Below are 27,767 nucleotides of genomic sequence, written 5' to 3'. Positions count from 1 at the left end.
GGGACAAATGTCAGTGAAACTGGGTCAGCCCTTGTCAGAGGGCACCAGTTCAGGCTCTATCAACCTCAGCGTTCTCTTCCATTTAGGGTGTGGTCAAATGGCAACCCACTCCAGTAGTCTTGCCTGGAGAACCCCGGGGATGGAGGAGCCTGGCGGGCTGTGTCTATGGGGTCGTGAAAGTGTCGGACGTGACTCAGCGAATGAACAACAAGAACAAGAACAACAACATGATCAAGCGACGTGACCGTTGCCCTCTCTGTGAGCTCCTAGTGTCTGCAGAGGTTCGCCGGGCGACTCTACACATCTGCAGCAGCAGGGGTGTACTCCTGTACCCACAGCACCCAGAATGGGGCCTCGAACACTCTGGACACTGGGCGTCACCTGCGTGGACTCAGAAGGCACTGCTGAATCATGATGTGGACAGTGGCACGTGGAGGAGGGAGCTGTGGAAAGGCAGGACTTCACACACTAGAAGCGAGGTGGGCCTGGATCCTCTTCCAGCAGCGGCCCCGGTGGCCCTGGATCTGATAAAAGGCCTCTGCCCAGAAGCCCATGGGACTGGCGGGGCGAGTCGTGCCCAGATTTGTCTGGTGAAACTGGCGGGTGGGAGAGTTCCGTGAGCCAGCAGCAAATCTGTTGAGGGTCATTCAGGGGTAGACCAGCTAGACCAATCCCTTGTCTTGATAATGGAGATACTGAGGCCCAGGGAGGTGAGGTGGCTTGTCCAAGGTTGGACAGCAGGCATTTGGATGTTGAGATTTCCCATCTGCTGACCCCTCGTATGTCATCCTGGGGTCACAAGACAAAGAGGAATCCTGGAGAGGGTTGGGGCCCCTGACCCTGAACAATGCCACCTCCTCCACCAATCCTGACCCCCAAAATAGTCATATAAGTTCAAGGAGAATAATCTCATGCTTTCTTCTCATTGAATCTTGTCATTCACAGCCAAGTCCCAGCGTGAGAGGCAACCCCAAAGGACTGAGTCAAGTTAACCATCCCCTGTGGATGCCCTTCTACATGGGCTCTTGCATACTGACCCCTCCCCTCCAGCCTCTGGATGCTGTTCCTGTCTGTTCATCCAGGGGTCACTTAACCAGGGTTGACCATGGCACACATACCCTGGGACTCCTCAACTCCCTCCCTGGAAAGAAAACTAGATCAAAGTAAGCCCCAGGGCCTGTGCTCATGGGCAAGGCCCCTTGTCCTGGACTCCTGAGGGCTGATCCAGCTTGGGGTGCCCAGAGAACCCTCCGGCATTGTACAAATGTTTCAGAGACTGCCCGGCCTTGGGAAATGCACACAGGCAGCTTCTGCTTTTGCAGTCAGCCCTGGGCTTCTCCACGCCACACACCTCTAGGCCCCCAGTGGCCTCCTGTCCTCTCATTCAAGTCTGTGCTGCCCACCGTGCCGGCGCAGTCTTCTCTGAAGAGTGACTTCTGTCTGTTACTCTTCCCATGGGCAATCTCCAGCAGTTCTCTATGGCCCCCACCAAAGTCATGCCTGTGCTGGGCTTTGGAGACCACTTTCTCCTTTCATCACCATCACAGGGGGCCTCCTCACTTTTTATATTTGGCTTTTCTCTAGCTGTGGGGAGTTGTGGGGAGCTCAGGCTTCTCATTGTGGCGGCTTCTCTTGTTGCAGAGTACAAGAAGATCCAGCATCTTGTTGCTCTAGGGCACACGGGTTTCAGTAGCTGTGGCTCCCAGGTTAGTTGTTCAACAGCATGTGGGATATTCCCGGACCAGGGATCAAACCCGTGTCCGCACTGGCAAGTGGATTCCCAACCACTGGACCACCAGGGAAGCCCTTCTCACTTTAAAAAATAAGCTTTGCCTCTGTGGTTTCCCCAGTCCAGAGCACCCTTTTCCCCTTCACTCAAGGATTCAAATCTCTTCCTTCTCCTGGGCCGGCCTACACTTGGCCTCCTCCAAGCTGCCTCAGGACATTGTGGGTTTGAAGATCCAACCCTTTTTTTTCTAGATGAGGAAATCGAGGCCCAGAGACATTAGCTGACTTCCTGAGAAGTCAAATCACTAGGTAGAGACTAGAAATCAGTGTTTCCTCACCCTGCAGTAAAATACTTTTCACTCTTCCCAGATGAAGCAGGTGTGTCGTCCTGGAGGGAAAGGGAACCTGGAAAGGGACAGGACTGTTTCTAAGTCCACTGGAGCTCCGGTTGTCCTTCAAGCCAGAAACACACAATTAAGTGCTTAATTATACTCTGCTCTGCATTGTTATTTGAGTGTTTCCAAAGGAGATTGTAAGCCCCTTGAGGGCAGGGAACTTTCCCTGTAACCTGGATCGTGTTCCCTCCAAAGCCTTTAGCACGGGGCACGTGGAAGACATCACAAGGTGGGACTGGAACCTGGGAACTTTCATCTGCCAGAATAACTTTACCGTCTCCACTGCTGGCAGCAAACAGAACAGCATATGGAAGCCAAAGAGACTCTGCCCGGCGGCAAGTCCGGTTCCAAAGTTTTCATGGAGATGGAAGGGGGGTGTCGGTGGGGGTGCACAAAAACCGTGGCTTTGGCAAAGATCCAAAGGGGACGAATAATGAGTTTCAGGCCCGATGGGCTTGCAGTTTCATTGCCTGCTGCTGCTGTCATAGGAAAGGCACCGATGGCTCTGGAGGACAAGCTGTGTAAGGGGTGGCAAAGGTCTCTGGTGCGCGCACCTCTCCTCCTCCTTTGCCCCTTTCGCAGCTCCTCTGGGCATCACCTAATGCTCCTCCTGTCTCCATCCCTCTCTCACCCTGGAAGAGCGCTTGGTCCGCTGGAGGCCCCTTCAGGGGACTGTCTGAACATTGTCCTGTCCAGGCACCGGCCCCGAGACCCTGGTGTTTAACGTGGACCTCGAAGGCACTGTGTTACTTTATTTGACTCCCATGTCGCATAAACGCTGTAGGCTGAGGTGCTGGTTTCCAGCCCCCCTGGAAAATCGCAGTACCGGGACGGGGGGAGGGGCTTCGTGGTGAGACAGGGACCTAGGAACTGGAGAAACTCATCTTGGCCCGGGCAAGAGACATTTTTCTTTATTTTTCTTTCCCTTCTCTCTTTGTATCCAAACTTGAAACCGTGTCTCTGGCAAAGGTGTTTGAACAGATTTACAGATTGGTGAGGCGCTGGGGGCGCCCGGGGAAGGTTCACCGGTGGAAAGGTTGTGCCAGCTCCACTTCCAGGGCGGCCTGGAGCCGCCCGTGATTGGCGGACCCTGCTCGGCACATCTGAAGGGCTCCACACGCCCCTCCTCTCCTCTGAGGCCCGAGGCAGGAGGCTTGTGACAATACCTTCTCTGGCTTCCCAGTGGGTTGGATCACTGGGTGAGAGGAAATGGCTGACGACACCCACCCACCCACTCACCCTTCTGTCAGCCTGGGGGCTGTGCCCTTTGTCCTCCCAAGTTGGCATTCTCTTCCCTTCCCGAAAACGGGGTGTGAGCCATACAGCGCGCAGGGATCACATTATTTGGCACATTCCTGAAGAGAAATCTTAGGCTCAGAAAGGGGGTGTGACCCTCACAGGGTCAGGTGAGTCGCCTGTGATGTCACATCTCAGCAGCCCCTTCAGGGCCTCAGCCCTGGTGGTGGGAGGACCAAGGCCAGGCAGGCTGGGCTAACCCCTGGGGGTCTGCGGGCTCCAGGTCCTCTGGAGAGTGCTGGGAGGGCTGCTCGGAGAAGCCAAAGAGGGGGCATGGCCAGGGATGTCTCTGCCCCACCACTGAGACGGCACAGAGCAATTAAGGACCGATGAAGACAGACCGGCAGGATGGCATTCCAGGGCCCTCTTGCCCAGATCAGACTCAATTACCGGGCATAATTATATGCAGAAGTGCTGTGGGGTAGCTGCCCGCACATGCCATTTGAAGCTACTGGGGGAGATGCATCTTTCTTTGACTCTAGTTGCCCCCTTTGGGATCCTGCCTTATAGACCCACCTACCCAACTAAAGCCTCCATCAGAGATGATGGAAATGGATTCTGGGGGAGACCATGTCTCATGTCAACATCTCTTTTAGGACACTCATCCCGGTTTATTCTCAAGAGACACCACACCCCTTGACTCTGGTCTCCAAGGTTCATGGACTTCCCTGGGGGCTCAGACAGTAAAGAACCTGCCTGCAAGTCAGGAGACCTGGGCTCGATCCCTGGGCCGGGAAGAGCCCCTGGAGAAGGGAATGGCAACCCACTCCAGTATTCTTGCCTGGAGAATCCCATGGACAGAGGAGACTGGCAGGTTGTAGTTCATGGAGTTGCAAAGAGTCAGACATGACTGAGCGACTAACACTCTGAGGCTCATGGATAGAGTTAAGGCCCCAACGTGCCCACAAATACTCAAACCATTCACTTCCACCCCAGGATTCACCCCAGTTTTGAAGAATGGGAAGGTCTTACCTCGAGTTTTGTTTTCTTTGGGAGAGAGAGAGATGGTCCTCCCTTCCTGAAGATAGACAAAGAACTGGTAGCGATGTAAGCCGCTGTGTGCTGGTGGGGAGGGAGGCTGGTAGGCTATGGGAAGAAAAAGGAGAGAGGGTGGGCTCCACGTGCCCCAGTACACAGGGGCTCCTGGCTGCTCTGGGCAGGGGGCAAAGGGTCAGTCTTGGTCCTTTCCATGGTCCTCGCTGACCCTCCTGGGGTCCCAACTGTGGTGGTGGGGGTGTCCACATACTGCAGACCACCAGGCTTTTTCTTGGGCAGAATCTCGTCTTCAGTCGCTTCATTTAAGAAGCGCATTATTTGGGGTGGTGGGGGGAGGGGGAGGTGTGGGCAGGTTGAAGGTCTTGGGTGCTGGCTGGACTCTTGGGCCTTTCCGGACCAGTGGGTGTTGGTGTTGTCCCTTTTCCGCTTTGGTCTATCCTGATAGATTTCCTGCCTCAAGAGAAACCCCATCTTCCTCTGCGAGTGTGTTTGGCAGGGGATTTTTATTTATTTTCTCAGCATTTCCTTATGAACTCAATCCCCAAAGAAGCCAATTTCTTGGCTGGATCCGGAGGATCTGGAAGTGGTTACGGGGGTGGGTGGGACTCGGTTCAAAGGTTTGATCATGGAAGCTGTAGGATCTGGGTGCTTGGGGCACCGGGAGCTGACTCAGGCTCTTCCGGAGGAGAGTGCCCATCTCCCCTCCTTTTACTCTTTGTGCGGGAGGCACTCTTTGTTGAGGGGGAGATGTGGCGTGGGGACATCTCTCATCCTTTCCCTAAGTTTATGCAGGGCCCCAGGGGTTTTGCGGGTCGGACTTCTGCAGACTGTTCCAGCTGGGCCTCCTTCCAAGAGTGTGGTGCCTCTTTTCCCGCCCCTCTGCTCCCTTCATCTTTCTTTCCAAGGAACCGAGCATCTTCTGAGGGGTGGGTGGGGATGGAGTATTTGCAAGGATGCTGCTGGTGGGATGGAGCATTGGTACATGATGGCCACCTCCCTCTCCTGATCATCAATTAGACAAGAATCACTTGCTTCTCGGAGTGGTGGGGGCGTTCCTCATGGTGCACTTCCGGCCTCTGGTGCGCTCACAGCCAGGGGAATTCCTGACTATTCATTCCTCCCTGGGTTTTTACATTGCAGAGCAGATGTGTGTGTGTATGTGTGTGTGTGTGTGTGAACCCAGGGTCTGGCGGAAGTCATGTGAGTTGTGTGAACCAGGGTCTACACTGGGGTGGGTGCAGGTTTTGCAGGAACTGGTGGGCATGTGTGCCCAGGCTATTTTGGAGGGTCTCTGTCAGTGTGTGCATGTGGGTAAATTGACATTTTTTTTTTTTTTTCTTAAACAAATATTACTGACCAGTGATGGATCTCAGTGGTTCCGTTCAGTTGGGAATTTGTCCTAGGGGGAGATGGAGATGGAAGCGCTTCTCACTAGGGTGTTCCTGAAGAAACTCTCCCTCCAAAAGTGGAGCTGAGAGGCATGAGGAGGAAGGGAATGGACACATTTGTTGAGCTGCATCTTGGGGCCAGGCCCTAGCTAGGTGCTCTCCCATGTTACTTAGTCACGAGTGTTAGTCGCTCAGTTGTGTCCGACTCTGCGACCCCGTAGACTGTAGCCCGCCAGGTTCCTCTGTCCATGGGAATCTCCAGGCAGGAATACTGGAGTGGGTTGTCACATCCCCGGAAATCCTCATCATGACTCGGGAAGGCGGGTATTATGGCCATTATCTCGATGAGGAAACTGGGGCTCTGAGTGATGAAGTCAGGCTGACAGTCGGTGGTGGAGCTGGGCTTTGAGTCCAGGCCTGTTTGGTGCCCGAGTCTGTGTTGCTTCACCAAACCATGAAACTCAGTTGGTTTTTCCCTTGCTCAACCCTTTGCCAGAGGCCAGCTCACCCCTGGAGCAGTTGCTTCAAGCTGAGTGGTGGGCCTGTCCTTGCTTGGGTGGATCCCAGAGGGAAAGGAGTGGGGGAGCTGGTGGTGAGGATGGGGGTGGGAAGAAGAGGGGATTGGAGAAAAGGATGGTCCATGCAGCTACACAGAAGGGCTGGGAGAGAGCAGGGAGGGGACCAAGCCCATCTGGGGGGCAGTTCTGATTCCGGGTTCTTCTCAGCAGAGCCCTGTAAGTTAATGTGGGCTCCATCTCTTACTGCTTGTGTGATATGGGGCAGGTGGGTCTATGCCTCGGTTTCCTCCTCTTTATAAAGGAGACGTTGATGGCAGTGACCTTAAAGGACAATTGTGAAGATTGAATCAGAACGTCCAAGTGCACTCGGGGATCAGTGCTTCCCACACCGTGAAGCTGTATTGCTACGATGCTTGTCATTGCCCTGGCTGGGGGGAGGGGCCCTGCAGGGTGTCACTCACGCGATAACTCCTGGCCCTGAATCTTCCCTATCCTCATGTCGGTGCCCTGAAAATAAGAGACAGGCATGAGCAAGGGTTACTCCCAGGGCAGCGGAAGGCCACACCATCCACTCAGTCCCAGTGGGCTCTGCTGAGTTCTCGCTTTCTCTCTGAGAGAGCAGGATGGGAAAGGAGGAAGCGGTCTGGTTGTCCTGGGGGATGCTGCTGGGACAGGCTGTGGGGTTTAGAATGGTGCCTCAGGGGGTCTGGGAGAGACAGATACAGACATTGTTGGGGATGACCTGCTGGGGAGGCACGGACCCCCTGATCTATGGAGAGCTTGAGAGGACCCTTCCGGAAGAGACATCCCCCCTCACCCTCCGTGCCCCCAGGCTGAGCCCAGGATGCACCTCTCGGTCTGTGGGTCCAGTCAGATCGAGTGCCTGTGCTGACCATGCTCACTGCTTGCCCATCCTCTCGGGCTCTCTTTGGGACCTTCAGAATACTTGGCCAACGGCTGCCTGAGCAGCCAGCAGGGCAAGGGAGGGCCGGAGGAGGCTGGACCGCCTGATTCTGAGGCTCGAGGGGACTCAGTCCGCCATGCTGGGTGGCTGGGGCAGCCTCAGTGTCCCCGTCCCTCCCCCTTTCCCTCCCCCTCCCCTCCCCTCAGTGTCTGTGAGATAATGAGGTGATCCCGGGCAGGCGCTAATTACTGTTTGTGCAGGGCCGGGAGTTGCTCAGATGAAAGGCGCCGGAGCTGGGCCCCTGGGTCTGTGCCCGGCTCGGGGCCCCGGGCCATGCCAGGGAGTCCTGCGGCCCCTAGGTGTGGGGTTTTATAGCCTTAATGACGGTGATTAGTGCGGCTCTTCACTGGTTCTGCCAACACCTAACTGTGCCCCAGCCGCCTCTCCACCCAGCCCTGCTCCTTACCCGTGAGAGGAGGTGGGGGGGTGGGGGCCAGGGAGCAGCAATATTCTTCTCAGGTCTCTGCGGAGCTTCTCAGAGTCTGAGTGACCTAAACCTCAGCGTGGTTTCCTTTTGACGAAACTCAAGCCCCATTCCCCCATTCCAGACCTTCCATGCCCCTCCCGTTCTCCCCTCTAGGCTGCCGTTTGCCCAAGTGTGTGCCCTCCCTCCCCGCCCACTGCTCCTCCATGTCCAGCTAGGTCACCTATGGTAGGAAGAAGGGGCAGGAGACTGCAGAAGGATGGAGCCCCACATTGAGCCCCCCTCCCACTGTTTCCTGATGTCTTTTGACGTCCTTGCCCTCCCCCTCACCCCATCTTGTTTGCTCAGTAGCGTCCAGGTAGCCTTCTAATTCAGCCCCTCAGATGGACCCAAGTTCTGCTTACCCCCTCTCCCCCAGTATCAGGCCAGGCCTTATCCAGGGCTGGCTTGAGACCCTCTTGTGGCCAGCAGCTGAGGTGCTGGCATGGCTGGATGTGTGGGGGAAGCGGAGGCCCCTCCCCTGGATACCCTTCTCTCTCCCAGGAGAGGCGGGGAGGACCTGAGGCCTTCCAGTTGCTCTCTCCAAATAGCTCCCTGGCCTCTCTAGTAGGACTGAGGGGTGGGTGCTGAGGCCAGGGAAGCCCAGCCCAGCCTAGCCTCCCCCTCACTCCCAGCCTCCCCCTCATTCCTTCCCAAGTCAGCCCGGCCAGTGGTTTGTTTAAACAAAACAATAGCAACCTAGGCCGGCTGTTTCTTTTCAATTCCCCACAGGCTTGGGTCCCACCCAGAGTGATAAACAGGCCTCTCTCCTGGGGTAAGCACTGGGAGGGGGCCAGGGCGCGGTGGGCCCTGGGCCTGTGGGGTCAGAGCAGTGTGGAAAGTCTGATCGCAGCCTCCAGGAGGGTGGGGAGGTTCTCCGTCCCCTCCCTTTCACCCTGGGGAGTCTTTTTCTCATCGGCCGGGGCCGGCTTGGCAAGGACACATGCAAACCCTTAGTAACACTGGCGGCCCTTCCTGCCCGCCTTCCCCTGCCCACTGCCCCCGAGATCGGCCGAGGCAGCTGCCAGGGGCCATGAGCAGACGGCGCTGATGGCCTGAGAACCTAGAGGGTCTCCCTGGACCCTGTCCTGGGACAGATGCTGATCCTTGTTGGCAGGAAAAGCACCGTGGAAAGTTCAGAGAGAGGACCAGCCAGCAGGAGGGCCCCTGAGTGTGGTCAGCTCGGCTGCTATTTACTCAAGTTGGGTTGGGAATTGGCTACGCTCCCCTTTGGCCATCCCCTTCCCTCACTGCTCTGTCCTCGGGGGCTTAAAGTTTCTACCACAGAACTAACACCTGGTGGGGGTCTTAGCAAACCAGATCCAAAAGGGTGAGCAAGTTGAGTCCCCAAAAGAGCTCACACAGGGCCCCCACCACACGAGTGGTGAGTGAGCGAATGCCAGAATGTTCTAGGAGGAGGGAGCCTCAGACCTGTTGACCTTGGACCCACAATACTTCTTCTAAGACACTGTGACAATCCCATTCCTTCTGTAGGAGGTGTTTTTGGGAACAGTGAAAGGCTTAGTTGCTCAGTCGTGTCTAACTCCTTGCGACCCTGTGGACTTTTGCCTGCCAGACTCCTCTGACTATGGGATTCTCCAGGTAAGGGTGCTGGAGTTGGTAGCCATTTCCTTCTCCAGGGGATCTTCCTAACCTAGAGACTGAACCCGGTTCTCCCGCAATGCAGGCAGATTCTTCACCATCTGAGCCACCCACCATTATGCATTTATTTTTTTTTGGCCGTACCCCTGTGGCATGCAGAACCCTTGTTCCCTGACCAGGGACTGAACTGCATTGGAAGCGTGGAGTCTTAACCACTGGACCACCAGGGAAGTCCCAGGAAGACCATTATTAATGTATACAGATGTTACTCGGCTAGTGGAGGACAGGGAGGCCTGGAGTGCTGCAGTCCGTGGGGTTGCAAAGAATCGGACTTGACTGAGTGACTGAACACCATGACCTGGAGGACTGGGGCTCCTGTGACAATGATTACGCAACCCCTCAGCACCACTCCTGTCCCGTGTGGAGACATGAACTCTCCTAAAGCATCATCGTGGCCAGCAGTGTCACCTTAGAAAGCTGGAAAGTCACCTTAGACAGCTGGAAAGCTCTGGAGATGGAGGAGACTCTGGAGATGGGGGAATTTTGAAGAGAAGAGGGAGATCTATTATTCAGAGGAGGCGGGGCTGAGGGAAGTACCCTGAGAGTGGCAACAAGCTCAGCACTTGAGGACCAGACCCCACACCTGTCGAGTCTGAGCAGAGCGGAGCTTTGGCAGGAGAGCCTCGGGAGGGGAGGGGCTCCCTTCCCTTCCCCACTACCCCACTCTCGGCCCCGAGGTGTGCTGCTCCTCTTTAAGACTGGCGCAGACAGAACTTCCTTTCCCTAACTACAGCTAAGACAGGTGGACATTTTCAAAAGGAACTTGTCTGAATGCTGATTCTTAAAAAGGAAATCGTGACAGAAATTACACACAGCATGAAAACAGTTGGATTGCTAATCCTCAATAACACTGAGAAGTCCGGGATGGGGTTTCTGGGATTTCAGGATGGGAGCACCAGAGGCGCTTGGGAGGGTGTCCTGGGCCCTTCTAAGTCACAGGGACCCGGTGGCCTTGGGACTGCAACTCCTTTCCTTATCAGCATCCTTTGGAAATGCGGAACCCAACCCTCAGCATCCTCTTAGCGGTGGGAGGGGAGGAGGAGGTGGGAAATTGCTAAGTTGGACCCTTAAATGCTCGGGATATAAGACAGTCTCCCCTCTTTCTTAGACTCTGGTGCTTGATGTGTGCATATGTGTGTGTAAATGTGCATGTGTGTGCATGAAGGGTGTGTACAGAGCCGGCTGGCATACAAACTGACACATACTATCCTAATCAGAGAGAAGAAGCTCAACTCTGTGGACCCTATGGAGGAATTTCCTGGTTTATAGAACACGAGACTTTCCTTCCAGCTCTCTCCCACCTCAGAACCCATCGTGTGTTGTTGAGCCAGTTTGAAACTGACATGTGAGATGTTTAAGAAGAGCTGGGGCTCGACAGGGAGTTGCAGCAGCCTCGTTTCAGGGACCAGGGTGATGCAGGCTGTCTCGGCCAGGTTGTTGTTCTGACTGGGGCTTGTCTCAGGGCAAGTAAAGAACACAGTGCTGGGCTTTCCTGGTGGCTCAGAGGTAAAGAGTCCACCTTGCGAATGCAGGAGACACGGGTTCGGTCCCTGATCCGGGAAGATCCCACACGCCATGGAGCAACTCAGCCTGTGCACCACAACTGCTGAGCCTGTGCTCTGGAGCCGGGGAGCCACAATTACTGAGCCCATGCCTAGAGCCCGTGCTCTGCAACAAAAGCCTCTGCGGTGAGAAGCCCAAGTACCGCAACTACAGAGGAGCCCCTGCTCACCACAACCAGAGAAAAGCCTGAGCGGCAACGGAGACCCAACACAGCCTAAATAAATAAATAAAATTATTAAAAAACAAACAAACAAACACAGTGCTGGAAGCTGACAGCTGCCCCCCATCCCATCTTACAGGAGTCGTGAGCTTTTAGTACTTAGTCTCCAGGATACTGTCCAATCAATGGATCTGACAGCAGCTCTTTCATGGGAAGGGCAGAGACTGGTCTCCACATTTGATTGGAGAGAAACCCAGAGAAGCTTCAGCTTCTCGAGGGCAAGGGCTGTATCCTTTCCATCTTTGTAGCTCTCAAGATGCTTGGCACACAGGAGGGGTGTTAGGTGTTCTCAGTGCCCTGGCCCTGGCTCACTGGCTCCACCTTCAACCTGTTTCTCCTGGTCCCAGGGCCAGCACCAGCCTGCAGAGCTTGCTTCACCCCCAGCCCCCATGCATCGGGGCAGATGTGCTGGGGTGTTAAAGTTCCCTGGCAACAGCTCTTAACCAATGACTGATGGGAACTGGTGTATAAGTGCTCCAGGAATCCACAGTGGAACTTGCGTCTCACGAACCCTCCTTCTCCTGTCTTACCCCCTGCCTCATTAGTGCTCTCTCGTGTCCCCAGCAAAATAAACTGCTTGTGCTAAAACACTTGTCTCAGGCTCTGCTTCTGGGGGACCCCAAGCTAAGACAGCTTTAAGGGTCCAATAGACACTTGGAGGTGAATGAAGGCTTTGTCTTCAGAGGTGGCTGACTTTTAAAAAAGTTTTATTTACTTATTTTTGGCGGTATCGAGTCTTAGCTGTGGTACATGGGCTTCTCTCTGGTTGTGGAATGCCATCTCAGTAGCTGTGGCGTGCAGGCTTAGTTGCCTGGTGGCCTGTGGGATCTTAGTTCCCTGACCAGGAATCGAACCTTCGTCCCTTGCATTGAAAGGCAGAGTCTTAACCACTGGACTACCAGGGAAGCCCCTCGGTCCTAGCCTCTTCTGATGAGGCCACACTGCTACTGTCTGGACCTGGATCCTTCTGCCTTCCCAGGCCAGGCCCCAGAGTTCCCTGACAGAATTGGTCCCCAACATACTGTGTATGTGCTAAGTCACTTTGGTCGTGTCTGACTCTTGCATCCCCTTGGACTGTAGCCTGCCAGGCTCCTCTGTCCATGGGATTTCCCAGGTAAGAATACTGAAGTGGGTTGCCATTTCCTCCTACAGGGGATTTTCCCAATGCAAGGATGGGACCCTGAAATATTAAACCCTTGGAAAGCCACAAACAGGTAAGCCATCTAGATGAAAGTCACCTCAGTCCTTTATTTCTTGTCCCCTTGGGTACAGCCAGAGAGCTACATTCCCTGAGAATGGAAGGCCCAGAGATGCCCCTTCCCCAGCCGGGGGAACCCCTTAGGTAAGGGCTCTGTGAGGCATGGTGGCCAGATTTGGGGAGTGAGGTCTGGAGGGTGGGGCAGGGGCCTGGTTCAGTGCTGCTGTCAGGAGGGAAGCTGGTCCCATTTCCTCACTTCCCTTCAATGACCTCCAGGCAACCAACTGCCCACCCAACTGGGCATCCATGGAGGCCCCAGGTACTTGGGCTTGCTGAACACTTGAGCAGAGAGTCCGCGGCACGTTTCTGAGAAGATGATTTAATCTTTTCACCCACCTCTTCCCATCAGGGCGGGAGGATGCACTTCTCCCGCCTGGCTTCAAACCTCAGTCAGAGTGGGAAGTTTTACTTTGTGATCTCTGGGTCGGAGGGTGGGGTGCCCATCGAGAGAGTCCTGAGCTTGAAAGGTGAGTTATAGAAGGGTGTCACGCAGAGGAGGGAGGGCAGAGGGAGAAGTGAGCAAATCCGAGCACTTGTGGGGGGCGGCGGGGGGATGGAAAAGAAGGGAAAATAGGACAGAGCTCCAGGCTCTGACACTGGTGCTGAGCGAGACGCTCCTTGCTGTCTGCGCAGCTGCCTGCAAGTTGCCAAGTGGCAAAGGATCGAAGAAAAGGCATGAGATTGGAAAGTGCTACCCAGCAATCTACGGATTCTGCAGTCCACAAGGGGTGAGTGAGTGCAAGGCACTGCCAGCTCCTGGTATCCGAGGTCCCCCAGGGCTGCGGCTGCCAGGCCTCCTAACACCCGTCTGGAGAGGACCCAGCCAGGGAGACTGCCTACTCCAAGGGGAAGCCTGCGATCCATTAATCCTGTGGCCTGCTTTTTGCCCTGGGGCTGAGAAAAGGCGGGCTGGCCATTGAGGCGGGTGGAGTGGAATCCGTGGGAAGTGGGAAGAAGGAAGCACAGACCTGAGCCCTCCAGGGATCTGAGTGCTTACAGACTTGAGGGTGTAGGATGGCCAATTTTTCTTTGCACCAATTTCCCTCAAGAAGTGTCAGCATCAAGGACCTGATAGACTTCTGGCATCTTCCAGGATAGGGCGGTTGCATGGCGAATTTCATCATTAGAAAATGCCCACGGATGGCCAGCAAATTCTGGTATATCACACCAACTGGCAACAGGACCCTTGGGTTTTGATTTCTAGTTTGGCTTCAAATCTGGAGTCAGTTACTTCCCTGCGTCTCCAGATGCCAAAATGGGTTGGGGCGAGGTGGGGTGTGGCTGGTGTGCTTCTTGGAGTAAGCAGTTACCCGGATGGGAGGGACTTCACCTCTCTCCACGTCTCTGGGTTAAAAGGCAAGATTTCCCAAGGCCAGGATCAAGGTTGCTTGGGTCTAACAAGTACAGGTTGTCCAAGCCTTTTGTTCCAGGTCACAAGGAGGTGTACATCGTTCCCAAAGAAGCCACACTGTCTTGCACCTGTGTGTATGTGAAGTATTAAGCTTAGAGTTGGCCCCAAGGGATGTTGGCTGGGGAGACGGGTAGATTCAATGAATGAGAAGGCCTGTGAAATAGGAATTAAGACACATTTTGTGGTATTGAGGAATACATGATCTAGTGGGGCAGACATACTGTCAAAGAAATAACTGTATTATACATCTAAACAATTGCAGTCTACAGGAAATCCTGGAGGAGGATAGAGGAAGGAAATTGCAACTGCTTGGGGTTAGCAGTCAGGGAAAGCTATTGAAAGGAGGCTGTACTCCATCTGGGCTTTGAAGGGTGTGTAGGAGTTCTCCAATTTTCTATTGGGCTGGATAGGGGAAGGAAAGGGCATTTTAAGTTGAGGAAGTTGCATAAGCAATGCACAAATATGTAAACAAGGCATGAAAAGAACAGGTGGGTCTGGATGAAGCTCAAGTTAAGGCTTGAAATGTAGGCTGGGGTTAAGCTTCAATGGCTGGCAATGCTTCTGATATGAGAGAATCGAAGCCATTAGCAACCCAAACTTTGGGTCCACAGAACCCAGGCGAGACTTTTTCTGTTTTCCACATGCTCAGCAGCTGTGTCCCAGGAGCCTCATTGAAATGGGCTGGTCAGCTGCCTCTCTGATCAAGAAAGTATCTGGGTGGGACTAGGCTTTAGGATATGGCCCGCATGGCAGGTCAGATCTGGATGGAGCTGAACCCCATGACCACATCCTCACTCAGAGCAGCTGGGTACCGGACCCTTGCACTCCAGCCCATCCCTGTTGCAGACTGTTACTTTTTCAGTTTTAGGTCATGAAAGTATAGTATGTTCATTACAGAAAAAATTTAAAACTCAGGAAAAAAAAAAAAAAAAAACTAGAGAGAGGAAGAATCCCCAGGACCACTCTGCATAGAGACAACAGCCCTGAGAACATCAGGGCTCTCTTCTTTGCATTTGGGTCCCAAAGCTTCTTGTTACACAAGCGTCAGCTTTGAGCCTTTTATCCCTTCTGGGGTCGGCATTCGCTGGACGCCCACCTGCTTGGGGAAACTTTCCCTAGTTGCTCTGAGTCTCTGAAGCTCAGAGACTGGTTTGGACCTCAGGAGATGGTGGACTGCCCCCCTCTTTGACCCTGGCCTGCTACAGGTCACCCATTCTCTGGATGTAGCATCAAGGTAGGGTTAGGAGGAGAGTGGGGAGGAAAAAAGGAGTAAAGAACTCAGTGCAGGGTCTCATTAAACCTGTCCCACTTAGAAACAGTCAAGAAATATTAAGATAGATTGAGAGCAAATATCATGAGTTGATAGCTAAATATAATTATTATGCATCAGTGTCAGCTTAGGCTAAAGACTGCCATTTCCAGACACACGGAACAAATGCAGAAGCTTTTGGTACCAAAAACAGGTTGCTGGAACTCTTCATTTATTTGAACTTATGTAGGGAATTGGGTATTTTTCATAAGAACATTTCCCTGATCTCTCAGAGCTTATATTTTTAGCTCCCCAACTCCTTTTATTTTAACTATTATATCTTGGATAGTGATCTTATTAAAACACTAGTTCTCATGTTCTTCAGCACACACACACACACACACATACACACACACGGAGAACACCTTCTGTAATTTTAAACACCATGGTGGTATACTCACAGTGAATAACCAATTTTGCACCTTGCAACAACACAAGACTGCAATGTTCAAAAACAAATACAAAGAATGGGCCATTCAGCCTTCCGCCTGCTCCAACCTCCTCCAGGTCCAGTAATTTAATATAGACGTCACGGTCAGTACATAAAGACATGGAACCACCTCCTGTGGGGCACCTACAATGAGGCAGGCATTTTGCCAGTATCTTGGCACAAGTTGGCTCACTCCGGTCCCTGCCTTGTAGCCCATTTGCTGCTAAGGGACCACCCCCCACCATTGGGAGAATGGAAGTCCTCAATCCTGCTGAGAGAGCCGAGCTTCGTGGTCTGGTGTCTGGCGCTGCAAGAACCAGGGATTTGGTGCCGTGGGGTTAAAACATGGATCAGTGACTGAGCTGTTAACACAGCCGTTCCAAAGGGCAACCTGGGCTCTGGTCCAACGTCATTACCTATTAGCCGCATGACTTTGAGCAAGACACTTAATTTCCCAGCGTCTTAGTCTCCATACCTGTAAAGTGGTGACGATAATGATACCTGCCTTGGTTTCCTCACAGGCTCGTGAAGATGAAATTAGGAAACGGGGTAGTATGAGATCCCCTGGTGCCATCTGAGTGTAAGGGTCATGACGGGCCCCCTTTCCCCGGGGTTCAGCGGGGAAGGAGAGGGCCGCGTTGCTGCTGCCCAGGCTGAGCGGGGAGGGGACACTGCCCCCAGCTGCCGCTTGCTCAGAACCCATCCCACTGGCTCTCTTTTGCTGTGATCGGCTTAGGAAGCCTCCTGGCAGGGTCAGCCTCATGAGGCTAATGGTGCACCGTGGGCTTGGAGATTACTCAGCTGTGAATGTGGGGCCTGTCCCGCTGGGCCGGCACTCGCCCGGCTGTGCAGAGCGCATGGTGCATGATGTTTATTAATATGCCTTGATGAGGAGCATTAGTGTCTACTAATGACACCATCTGAGCCTGGAGTCCCTTCTCCTGTTCCTCTCTCTTCCCCTTCCCGTGGAGACACACACCCACTCACACAGAGTTGCCGGCCCCCAGAGGATGGACAGAAGGCCCAGTTGTCTCCCACACCCCGGGAAGGCAGGGGCTGGGATGGGGGTCCAGTCACAGGGGTCAGACAGAGGATCAAGGATAGGGGAGGAAGTAGGGTGCTGCTGGCTCAGGGGCCAGGTGGGAATCTGGCCAGAAAGTGCTTGGTGATGGGAGCAAGGGAAACAAAACAGTGGCAAGACTTTTCCAAAACTGGTGGGAAGGATGGGGAGCGGCAAGGGTGAGACAGGAGACGATGGGAGAGGGGCTGGCCCTGGCTGGGAGCAGGAGGGAGGGCGGCTAGAGGGTGGGGGGTTGGGGGTGGGAGGAGGGGGATCTGTGAGTTATGTTTACTCAGCCACACACACTGACACACACAACATGTGCACTTGTATGCGTATGTATACATGCTCACACGGCATTCAATTCACACACACACTTGTGCACATTCAATCACACATGCCCTCACGTGCTCACATATCTATGTGCTCAATCACACACATGCTGGCATACACAAATGACATGCTTATTCAATGCACACTCACATACATCCCCCCATTTCCACACATTCACACATGCCCACACACAACACCCTCAGATACACTCACTCACGCTCACATATACACGGTCATACACATAGAGCCCTCCACCTTGCACACTTATCCAACACTTATATACACATAATGCACACGCACTCACACATGCTTACACATGTACACACTCACAGCATATACACTGAACACACATTCACACACACACACACATGCACATTTGCAAGGCACTCATACACTCACAGACAATGCTTCCACACACTCCCCCTCCCAGGCAGCCTCTCACTGTGGGTATGTCAGGGGTGGAACGTGAAGGGAGCATCAGGGTGGGGGGCGTTTGGGGAGGGGGCCGGTGGCGGTGAGGCAACAGTATGGACCGTGGGACTAGGAGAAGCGGGGTGTGGGAATCTCCAGGCCTTTGGCAGGAGACCAGGACTGAGAGATGACTGATTAGGACCGGGGCCTGTGAGTAAGAACTGAGCTGTTTTCTGTTACTCTCCAGAGTCTGAGGGCCAGAGGGGTGGGGACGCAGGAAGGAAGAGGAGCCGGGGCAGGAGAGGGGGTCAGCTAAGAGCGGGGGATGTCCGGCCTCTGCCCCGTTGTGGTGGGATGCGGCCGGCTGGCCCGCCGCCTGTAGCAGGAGAACACTTAGGAAACGCTGTGGTTAATCCTGAAACACACAGGGCTTAAGAAGCTGCAGCCAGCCCGGGGGAGGAAGCTGTATGGCTGCCTCCTCGGCCGGCCCTTACCAAGCGCATCTCTAATCTCCAGCATCTAGTCGTTCTGGCTGGGTGGCTGCAACCCCAGGAGAGGGGCTGGGGAGACCAGTACGGAGGAGGAGGCCACCTGCCCAGACCTTTTCTCCACAACCCCAGTTGGGCAGAGGGGGTCCAGCAACCCCCTAACTGCCCCCTGGCCTGGGCAGGAGTGCTCCAGGGCTTGTGAGTGGTCAGGGGGAGCACCGGTGTCCCGAACACTCCCTGGGTGGTTGTGAGAGCTGCGTGGCGGCTCCCCCAGGTTCACTGGGTGGGGATCGCTGATGGCCAAGGAGGCTTCTCATAGCATCTGGATCCTGGCCTTCCCACCCCTTCCATCTCCTCTCTTTTTGCCTATGTCTCCCCTCCTCCCCCCACCCCCACCCCGACTGTTCTGTTCTCTGCCACCAACCAGGAAACAGCCAGCTGTCTCTGGGCTCTTCTGTCCCGGCCATGGACCAGCTCTGGGATGCGGTTGTCCTAGAACCCAGGCCCCAGAGGCTGGTGGGTCCTCAGTCAGGCTTCTGGGCTCAGCTGTGTCCCCCTCCTTGGCCCTATTTTCAGTCCCACACTCGGCTTCAGGAGAAAGATAAGGCTTTGTCTATACTCTGGGGTCTCTCTCTCCTTCTCCACCAAAGGGCCCAGGCCCAGGGCTGCCTTGTGAAAAGGAAGGGAGGAAGGAAGGAGAAAAGAAAAGAGAGAGAGAGAAGGAGGGAGAGAGGGACTTTCTGGAAGGAAGCTCGGGGATCAAGACTTTTTAGAGAGAAAAGATGCCGGCAAGGTATGGAGGCTCCGAGAAACCCCGGACTCCTTAGAGAGGGTGACAATAAGCAGAAACAGTCTGTCTCATTCAAGTCACGTCTTGCTCTTTTCAGAGGGACTGACGGTGAACTTAGCCCCTGGCCCCTGGCCCCTGGCCCCTTGCTGCTCAGCGAGGCAGCAGCATCGCATGGGAACTTGTGAGAAACGTGGGATTTTGGGCCCCGCCCCAGACACAGTGGGAATCAGGATCTTTCTTTTAACAAGAACTTGCGGCAATTCGCATGCACACTCGTCTGAGAAGCGCTGCCCCGGAGGCCTGCTGCCAGGGCCCGGCGTCTCTGGACTGGGAGCTCGGGGTCCCAATCAGAGCTGTGGTGGCAGCAGGGGTGACGTGAGCCCTTGTTCCTGACAGTGTCCGCTTTCCGGTCTCTTCCAGGCTCAGGAGCAGCCCCCAGGGGAGGGGATCATACTTCCCAGGGCAGGACCTGCCTGACCTTCAGGTGCCGAGGTGACCCCAGCTCTCAAGGCAGACTATTTGGACTGGTTGGGCTCCCGAGTGGTCGCAGGAGGTAGAGAGGGGCTGGGGCCCGGCCAGCACTGGGAGACACGAGGCCTGGTAAGCACCCCCTTCTTCCCTGCACCCCTGCTTGGAGCCATGAAAAGCAGACCCAGTTGCTGAGTCTTGGTGTCACTCACTATTCGGAACCTTTGAGTTTCTGGCCTTGGGCAAGACAGCCCCTCCTGCTGGAGGGGGCCCTGAGGAGCCACATCAGAGTGCACTGTTTGCTAGGTGCTCCCCAGGGTGTTGGGTACACACCCACTGGTGCTTCCTTCTTCCCATCCTGCTCCCCACTCCCAACCCTATTTGAGGAGGGGGGAATGTTTATCCCCGAGGTGCCTATTTATTCATTATTATGTTTTTGGCCGTGAGGCTTGTTGGATCTTAGTTCCCCCACTAGGGATAGAACCTGGACCCTTGGTGGTGAAATCGCAGAGTCCTAACTGCTGGACTGCCAGGGAAGTCCCTCTCCGGGTGTTTAGAAATCTCTGGGGAGGGAGGAGGCAAGAGAGCACTGCTCATGGACTTCCCGGGTGATCTGGTGCTTAAGAATCTGCCTGACAGTGCAAGGGACATAGGTTTGATCCATGTCTGGGAGTATTCCACATTCCTTGTGGCAACCAAGCTCATGAGCCATAACTACTGGCCCCACGTGCTCTAGAAGCCTTGATTGGCAGTAAGAGAAGCCGCGGCAATGAGACGCCTGCACAGTGCAACTAGAGAGTAGCCCTCATTCACCACAACTAGAGAACGCCTGCACACAGCAACGAAGACCCAGTGCAGCCAAAAATAAATAAAATAAATACATAGATAAATTAAAAAAAGAAATCAACAACTCAGAAAATTTTGGAAAAAGAGAGAGCGCAAGCATTGTTCTTTCTTGCAGTCTGAGGACCAGAGGCGGGGGTGTAAGGTGGCTCAGGAGGCCGATGGGGGTCTGCGCTGGTTCCCTGGTCCTAGAAGCAGGCCTACAGCCAAGTGCCCCCCTCAGCTCTCCTTTGCAGACACCCGAGCAAACTTGCTGTCACTGACCAGCTGTCGGGGCTACCCTCGTCTTTCTGTCCTGCCTCCTGTGTCAAGGCCAAGGAGACAGTGAGCACAGCCCACCGGGGACGAGAGGCTGCCAGCCCAGCCCAGAGCTCTCTCTCCTGTTGTTGTGTCACCTTCTACAGTGCCTGGCAGGCAAATGCCAATCTGGGGAGCTTGGCAGTCATGATGAAAAGACACCCGAGACTGAGCTCAGCGAACTCCACCCTGACCTCCTGGTTGGTTCCACCAGTCTCTGGATTGCATGGGAACGAGCATGACCCCGGGGAGAGGAAGGGAGAGCTGTGACTCCCTCCAGCAAGGCCAAGTGCACTGGGTCACATGCTGCCCCTTTAGTGGCGTCACCTGTTAAGGGTCACTCAGTCGCAGACGCTGATTGGGTGGGAGGCCTGTGTGGGGGACCCTGGCCGCCTATGGACTGGGCGCCCATCCTCCTCCCCAGCAGGTGGAGAGCCAGGCTTGGGGCAGTTGTGGCACTTGGCTGTGGGCCCAATCAGGATCATCACTGCGCTCAGAGTGTGTTGAAATGGCCTTTGCACAACCTTGAGGAGGGCCCAGCGGTTCCAGGTGACAGTGCTCACGGCCATGAGGAGACGGGAGGAAGGAGGATGGGGTGACAGCTGGGAAGAAGCCCAAAGCGGGTCAAGGAGCCCTCCCCAGCTTCTGACTCCCAAGGCTCCCGGGCTCTCCCAGGGCCTGCTTCCGGCCCCCACCCATGAGCCTAGACCTCAGAGGCCCTCCACCCTAGGAGTCTGGGGTTCCGGGACACCAGGCTAATCCCTAGGTTATGCCACAAGAAGCCGAGATAAACTTCTCCCTGGAACTTTTTGCTGTGAGCAGTTAATTGCCCTGGCATCCGAGGCTGCACTACACAAGCAAGGGGCCTTTAATGAAAGCAAATGACAGCTGATTAATCTGCCAGCTCTAGCCCCGCTCCTCTCTGTAGGGTCTGGCCACGCTCCATAGCCTCGATGGCCTGCACCAGCAGGGTGGGCTCCAGTCTATTACCACTGGCGCTTCCAGCCCTCGTGGGGGAGAGGGCGCGCTCCCGCGCCTCCTCTGCCCTCCTGAGCCAGCTGTCCTGTCCTGTGTGTGGGGCTGGCCCTGGAGGAGAGGGCTTGGCCCCGCTGGAGGCTGTCCCTGGCGACCCCTCGGGAAGGGGGCAGAGAGCGGCCCAGTGGGATTGCTGTGAAGGGATTACATTTAGAAGGTAACTGGGGGCACAGCTAGACATGTAGCTGGTTTTTCAGTTGCTCACTGACTGTGGCCTTGAGAAAGTGGTCAGGCCACTGGATCATTTGCACCGGGGGAGAGGGCAGAGGGAAGGGCTGGGGCCAGGGGAAAGTCCCTCTTTCTACTGCAGTTCACCTGCCCTGGTTCTAGGCTAACGCCAGGGAAGCCCACACTAACTGAACTCCTGCTAGGTGCCAAGTGCTGTGCCCACGGGAAGGTGGCTTACAGTCTGACAGGGACACGAGAGAAGGGAGGTAATGACAGGTGCCGTGAGTGCTAAGAGGATTTGCAGAGGGCCTAGAGTGGGGTATGGAGGGCTTCCTGGAGGAAGTACAAATTCCTCTCCACCCGATAGTGGTGCTTGACAGAGGAGGGGGAGGTCCATACTTCTGGGCTCCAGCTGTGAGGCCTGGGCTCTTCCAGAGCCTCCTTATCAGAAGCCCCAGGCCCTTATCACCTACTCCTTAAACTGCTTGATCCTCCCCTTGGGCTGCCTGGTGGCTGGGGGATTGAGGACTAGGGATGAAGGAACCGGAAAGGAAGTGAGTATCTGGCCACGAGTGGAGGCTACTGGTCTTGTCCTGGGCAGGAACCCCTCTTGGGAAGCAGAAGCAATGATCCCTTTGGGGGGGAAACCCCCTCAGTATCTATAGCAATAAAAAAGGGGCCCCAAGCTCACTCTCGCTGCAGCCTCTAATGATGGGGTTGGGGTGTAATGAATATCTGTGTGCTCATAAAACAGCCTAATGACTGCCCTCATTTAATGGGCCCCTTTTATCCTCACTTGTTCCCAAACTAGAAGGGACCGTCCCGGGGGCTGAAGTCTGGAGCCTTGTGGCTGCCACAGACCCCAGCTGTTTGGCTCAGCGGCGGCGGGTGGGGTGGTCCCTGGGTTCCCGCGCCTGCAACTGCGTGGCTGTTTTCCTCCTCCATCCCTTATCTGGTTGAAACAGCCCAAGGAGTCTGGGGAGATGCCTGCCAGTGACTAGCCTCAGGAAGTGGGCAGGGGATGCGGAGGGAGGAAGTGTATATACCCTGATTCTTCAGAACCCTGTCGACACTTGTAACATGTGGCTGCAGAGAAGGAGCACCGAGCAACCAGCCGCGGGTTGCACCACACCCCCTTCCTCCGCCCCCTCCCCGCCCCCCACCCTTCGGAGCTCACCCGAATCATCCCAGCATCAACTCCTTCACCTGAACAGAGCAAGACTTGGGAGGGCGGGGCTCGCCTGCTGAATCACCAGCAACACCTATGTTTTGCTTGGGAGACCTGACCCTGTTTGGCTTCCTGGAGCTTGCTGAGATCACAGCCCTGGGTGTTGTGGCTGCAGGCCAGTGTGACCTGCCATGCAGGGAATATTTTTAAAGAGATACTTGCCCCTGTGTTCCCAGGATTAGCTCCTGGAGAGATTCTAGCTGTTGTCTGAGTCCCCCCCAACCTAGGTTGATTATAGGAATTGGTCAGGTGAACATGAAGTCACTTGGGATGAAGTGGCAAAACAATTAGCAATCAACAATCCAGTCCACCAGCCCTGGGCAAGCCCCTGGGGTGGCCATGGGGCCGTGGTGGCTGGTGACATCTGAAGCAGGTGGGATGAGCAGAATCTAAATCCCCACGCACGCCCCAGAGGATGGAAGGACAGGCTGATTCGCTTTTCCCAGAGTTCCGGAACTGCCTAACTGTAGTCTTTTGGTCAGCGTCTGGATGAGAGCCACAGGCCATCATGACAAGGTCTGCCAGTGGCAAGAAACTCTAATGAGCCAGCCCGAAGCCTCAGTGTTCCCATCTGGGCACTGGCCCAGCCCTGCCTCCAGGCCATCTGCAGATAATTGGGGTCAGAGGAGGGCAGAGGATCCCAAGAAGGCAGATTCCTGGGCCCCTCACTGACCTCCCATTTCAGTGCCCTCCCCTCGGAGAAGTCGCCCCCTGACAACTGCAGGACAGAAAAAGCACTGCCCTCGCTTTCCACTTGGCCTCTCAGCAGGGGCGGGGGGCGGTGGGGGGGCGGGCACCACAGTAGGAAAAGCACCTTTAGAGAGTCTCAGAGAGCCAACAGGTGAGGTGAGTCACTTGGAGGTGGTGTCGTGGTTAGCAGGCAGTAACAACCACCATCTAATACATGTGTTAGCCACTCTCCTCTCCAGAGGCCTCTCAGGCACTTTCACGCCATAGTATCATTTAACTCTCCTTCCCAAGGAGGCAGAAGGACAAAGCTTATCACCCCAATCTGCAGGTGGGGAACACAAGCTCCCAACAGGTGAAGTGACTTGCCCGAGGTTACAGAATGGAATCCAGGTGTCCTGGCCCATGATCTAAGCCTCCTGACTCAGAGTCCAAGGTTACTCTGCCTGCACCTTGTAACAAAGGGGCCTGTGTTCAGGAAATCGATGCTAAAGGGAAGGGATGATTCCTTTCCCCTTTGCCAGAATTTCTTGGGCCACCCTGGATGAGCTCAGATTGGGCCGAAGGACCAGTCCAGATCTTCCTACATCTCCTCTGGGTCACTCCTTCCGGCCTGGGGGCAGGACACATTTGGGACAGTGGCAGGTCACTTTCACCAGTGCTCTCTGGAATTAGGGGATACTGAGTGCCACAGTGGGAGCATGGAGGGGTTGGGCTATGATGAGTCAACACTTCACGAGCCTTAGGTTCTGCAGAGGCATTGGCAACCTGATTTCGAGGCGGGACCTGGAGGGCGGGACTCAGGGAGGGCCCAGACCCTGCAACTGGAGGATTTACCCGCGTGAGGCTGAGAGCTCTCCTCAAGCCCTTGGCTTGACTAATAAGAGTTGAGGGTCTCTGTGAGCTTAGCCCTGTGTTTTCTGGCTCGAATGTCCTCCTCTGATTCTCCTTATCTTTCTAGACTGGTTCCCACTGCTTTTCCACTCTGGAGCCTTCCTCAGGTGCGCTCTCCCAAGTGCTTCCCCTCTGTGGTTTGGACCCCCTCCTCCCCCAGCTCCAAGCCCGGGCTGGACCCACCGCTGTCTGCTCTTCTGCGTCTCCTCTGGCCCCGAGCTCTTCCAGAGCATCTTGCGCCCCTGCTGCTCTGTCTCCTGCTCCTCCAGCAGAGGCTGGGGCTGAAGGAGAGGCACTAGCGCACACTCAGCGCAGGCCTGGTCCGGGCATTCCACATTCACCGGTGCACCTGATCACCCGCAAGGCAGGAAAGAGAGGCTGGGGGAGGGCTGCCATCTGTCCAGGTCATTAGGTGGCAGGAGTGGGATTAAACCCAGATACTGCTGATTGCAGGTGTGACATTCTTTATCCAGCTCAATACAGTCTTTCAAACATCAGAGGAGTGCGGGAGAACATGACAGGATGGATTTATCTGTCTATGGAATTGAGTCAAGGTGTTATCCCTTGCCTTGAACAACGTACCCAACTTGTGGCAGAAGCATTAATATTTCAGTTTGCTTGCTTCCTTCTTTTTTCCCAAGAAACACTTTTGCTGCAGTCATCTGTGAAATGGCCTCAGGGCCATCCCTGTTAGATGTGGCCCACCCCCGCCCCCTGACAATGGAAAGGGGCAGGGCTATCTCTGCAAGTCCAAGAGTCCTGGTGTGAAAGCCACCCTGGGGAATGGAGAGAGGCCTGGCCCTGGCCATGAGGGCTGATCCGTGTGGGGACAGGTTGAACTCTTTCAGTCTGGAAAACCACCAGAGGGCCTGTCTGGGACCCCTGGCTGCGGGGCCTGTGGTTCTGTTCTCCAGCCTTTATGGAGGAGGATGGGGGAGAGGGTCGGTCTCCCAGACTAGGACAGCTGGTCAGCTCTAGGCCACAGGGTTTCCCTTGCCTCCTTCCCTTCTCTTTTATTTTAGCCTTTTCTCTTCTGTTCTCTCTTTTCTCTCCAGTCTCTTCCTCGTCACCCCTCTCTTCTGCTCTCTCTTCCTCCTCTCCTTCCCACATGGACCTCAGCCTTCTATCAGGAAACTGGTTTCCTTATTTTGGCTCCCCCAGTTCACCTCCTGAGTGGCACTCTTCATCCAATACAACATTCTATGATGACGAAAATGCTCCAGATCCATGGTGTCTTATACAGTAACTTCTAGCCACACATGGCTTGAACACTTCAAATATGGCTAGTGCTGCTGAGGAACTGAATTTTTAAATGCTTTATTAAATTTTAACTAACTTTAATTAAAATCAGCACATGTGGCTAATAGCTACTGAGCGGACACCAGACCCTAAATGATACCTAGCGCTGGACTCCCTGGATGCCCCCTGCCTCATTCAGGCTCTGCCTCCTCCGTAAGCCTTTGTGGGGAACCAGCCTCTCTTCTGAGCTCAGCTTCCTGATGGGCTCCCTGTGAGAGGCCGTGGAGTTCTGGATGTGGAGCTGGGTGGCCTTGGGCCTTGGATCTGGGAGCTGATCAGTGCCCTCTTCTGTTAAATAATGAAGATGATTTTTTGAGGAAGGTGCCCAAGCCTCAAGGTTCCCGCCCAGCTCTAAGCGCTGCAGGGGCTCCAGGGCCAAGCCTCCTGCTTATAGACTTGCAGCTCTAAGTTCAGTGCTTCTTTGGGCTGGAGCCTGCGATGGTCAGATCTGGGTGAGTCAGTGTGAGCAGCAAGTCAGCTGTTTGTGCGTGTGTGACTCACGTATGCATGTGTGTGTGTGCATGCATACACATAGATGTGTGCACATCGGGGGTGGTTTGAGGGGCAGCGGTGAGACCATGGGGATCCTGCCTAACTGAACAGCTTGAGACTAGGAAAGGAGTTCAAGGCTTCTTAGATGGGGAAGGTTGTGGCCTGACTCTACTGCTAGGCTTCTGCCCACTCCTTGGCCTGAGCTGTTTCAGTGATGCCCTGGACTTCCTCTCTTGCCATAGAAGTCTCCTGGAAAGCCTTCCCATGGAGGCCCCAGGGGGCTTTCTCAGGGAATGTGTGAGGGTGTGAGCAGGAGCCCCTGGGTGCAAGTGCTCTCTCCCACAGAGCTGGGGGCCCTGGCGTTGGAGGGGATGTCTGTCCCAGCCTGGGGGTGGGCTGGGGGAGGGGCTTCACCTGGACCTGTGCCCTGGCTTAGGCAATGCTTAGACTCTTAGTCAACTCCATCAACTTGAACACACACACACACACACACACACACACACACACACACGTATGCATACACCACATAGGAAGGTATGGAAGGGAGATAAATTAGCCTTTGCTGCTTCGTCCTCCTGCCAAGCCTCAGCCACAGCAGATCCCCCCACATCTTTAGAGAAGGTGGGATCCCCTGAAAGAGGGTGTTCCTAGGCTCTTTGGGTATGATGGAGGCTCCAAACCTATGGCTGAGGTGGGAGGGACCACTGAGAGGAGCCCTCTGGGGGTGGGGAGAGAAGCCCTAGCCAGGAAGTGATGGGACGAGGCCAGAATGTGGACAGAAGGAGGTCCTTCTCTTCTGCCGGGGAAGGTACCTGAGCCTCAGGGTGCTTGGGTCACGGAACCCGCCTGGCAGAGAGTTGCATCAGAGTGAAACTGGAGAGGGTGCTGAGGGTCAAAACATCGGCCTCCACCAGCACCACCCCCCGCCCCCCGCCACTGCACACACATGGAGGTGTTGCTAGGGGTGAGTGAAAAAGGGGGTGTCAATCAGAGGTCAGGCTTTAATCAGCCCTGAGTCAGGGAGGTGGGTGGGAATAACATCAGGTAGTCTCCGGTTGCCCCACAAGCGAGTGCTTCCCTGGCGACGAGCCCTCCCTGCCTGGAAGCCGAGAGGCGCTGACCACTTGCCATCACCGGGCTCCCAGGACCACTCACAGCAAGTGAGCGACTGGGCAGCAGACCTGTCCGGAGGCTGAGGGTTGGATCAGATGACCCATTAGGTCCCTCATAACTCTATAATCCCACACAGAGGACTCACCACACCCATGCCTCTTGGCTCTGCAGACCCACACTGGCCCACGGAGAGTCTAGGGGGCCCGCTCTTGGGACTGGGGAAAGGACAGTCTGAGGTGCGGGTGCCGAAGTGGGCGTCGCACAGAGCTCTGCTGGAGCCTCTGAATTTGCTCCAGGGCTCTTGCTTCCCTGGAACGAGGAGAGAACGTGGATGGTTGCAAAGGTCTGAAAATTGCTTTTCGGTTCTTCGTGGGTTTGGCAAGAAAGTTGTGGGGTGTGTCCCGCCTTTATCGTAGCTGGCAGCCCGGATTTCCCACAATACAGTGAATGGGAGCCTGAGGTCTGGCTGGCTGGCACCTTCCTGACGTGTGTCTTGGGCCTCTGTGTAGCTTTTCTGGCTTTAGATCGGTGGGTAAGAGGTCCCCTCTAAGTGATGTCAG

At 55.0% G+C, this 27,767-nt stretch overlaps 1 protein-coding gene across 1 annotated transcript in view; it reads right to left on the bottom strand.

Annotated features, from left to right (window-relative positions):
* PEBP4 (phosphatidylethanolamine binding protein 4) overlaps positions 1 to 27,767 on the bottom strand; it is a 218,112-nt gene that overhangs the window by 9,091 nt on the left and 181,254 nt on the right. Inside the window, exons 5-6 of the mRNA XM_061164055.1 lie at positions 6,783 to 6,828; positions 4,392 to 4,505 (exon numbers count right to left, since the gene is read on the bottom strand). Of these exons, the coding sequence (XP_061020038.1) occupies positions 4,392 to 4,505; positions 6,783 to 6,828 (160 nt within the window). The remainder of the gene's footprint in view (positions 1 to 4,391; positions 4,506 to 6,782; positions 6,829 to 27,767) is intronic.

This window comes from Dama dama, chromosome 16, assembly GCF_033118175.1.
Source record: "Dama dama isolate Ldn47 chromosome 16, ASM3311817v1, whole genome shotgun sequence".
NCBI classification, from domain to species: Eukaryota; Metazoa; Chordata; class Mammalia; order Artiodactyla; family Cervidae; genus Dama; species Dama dama.
This window is presented reverse-complemented; position numbering and strand designations above follow the sequence as displayed.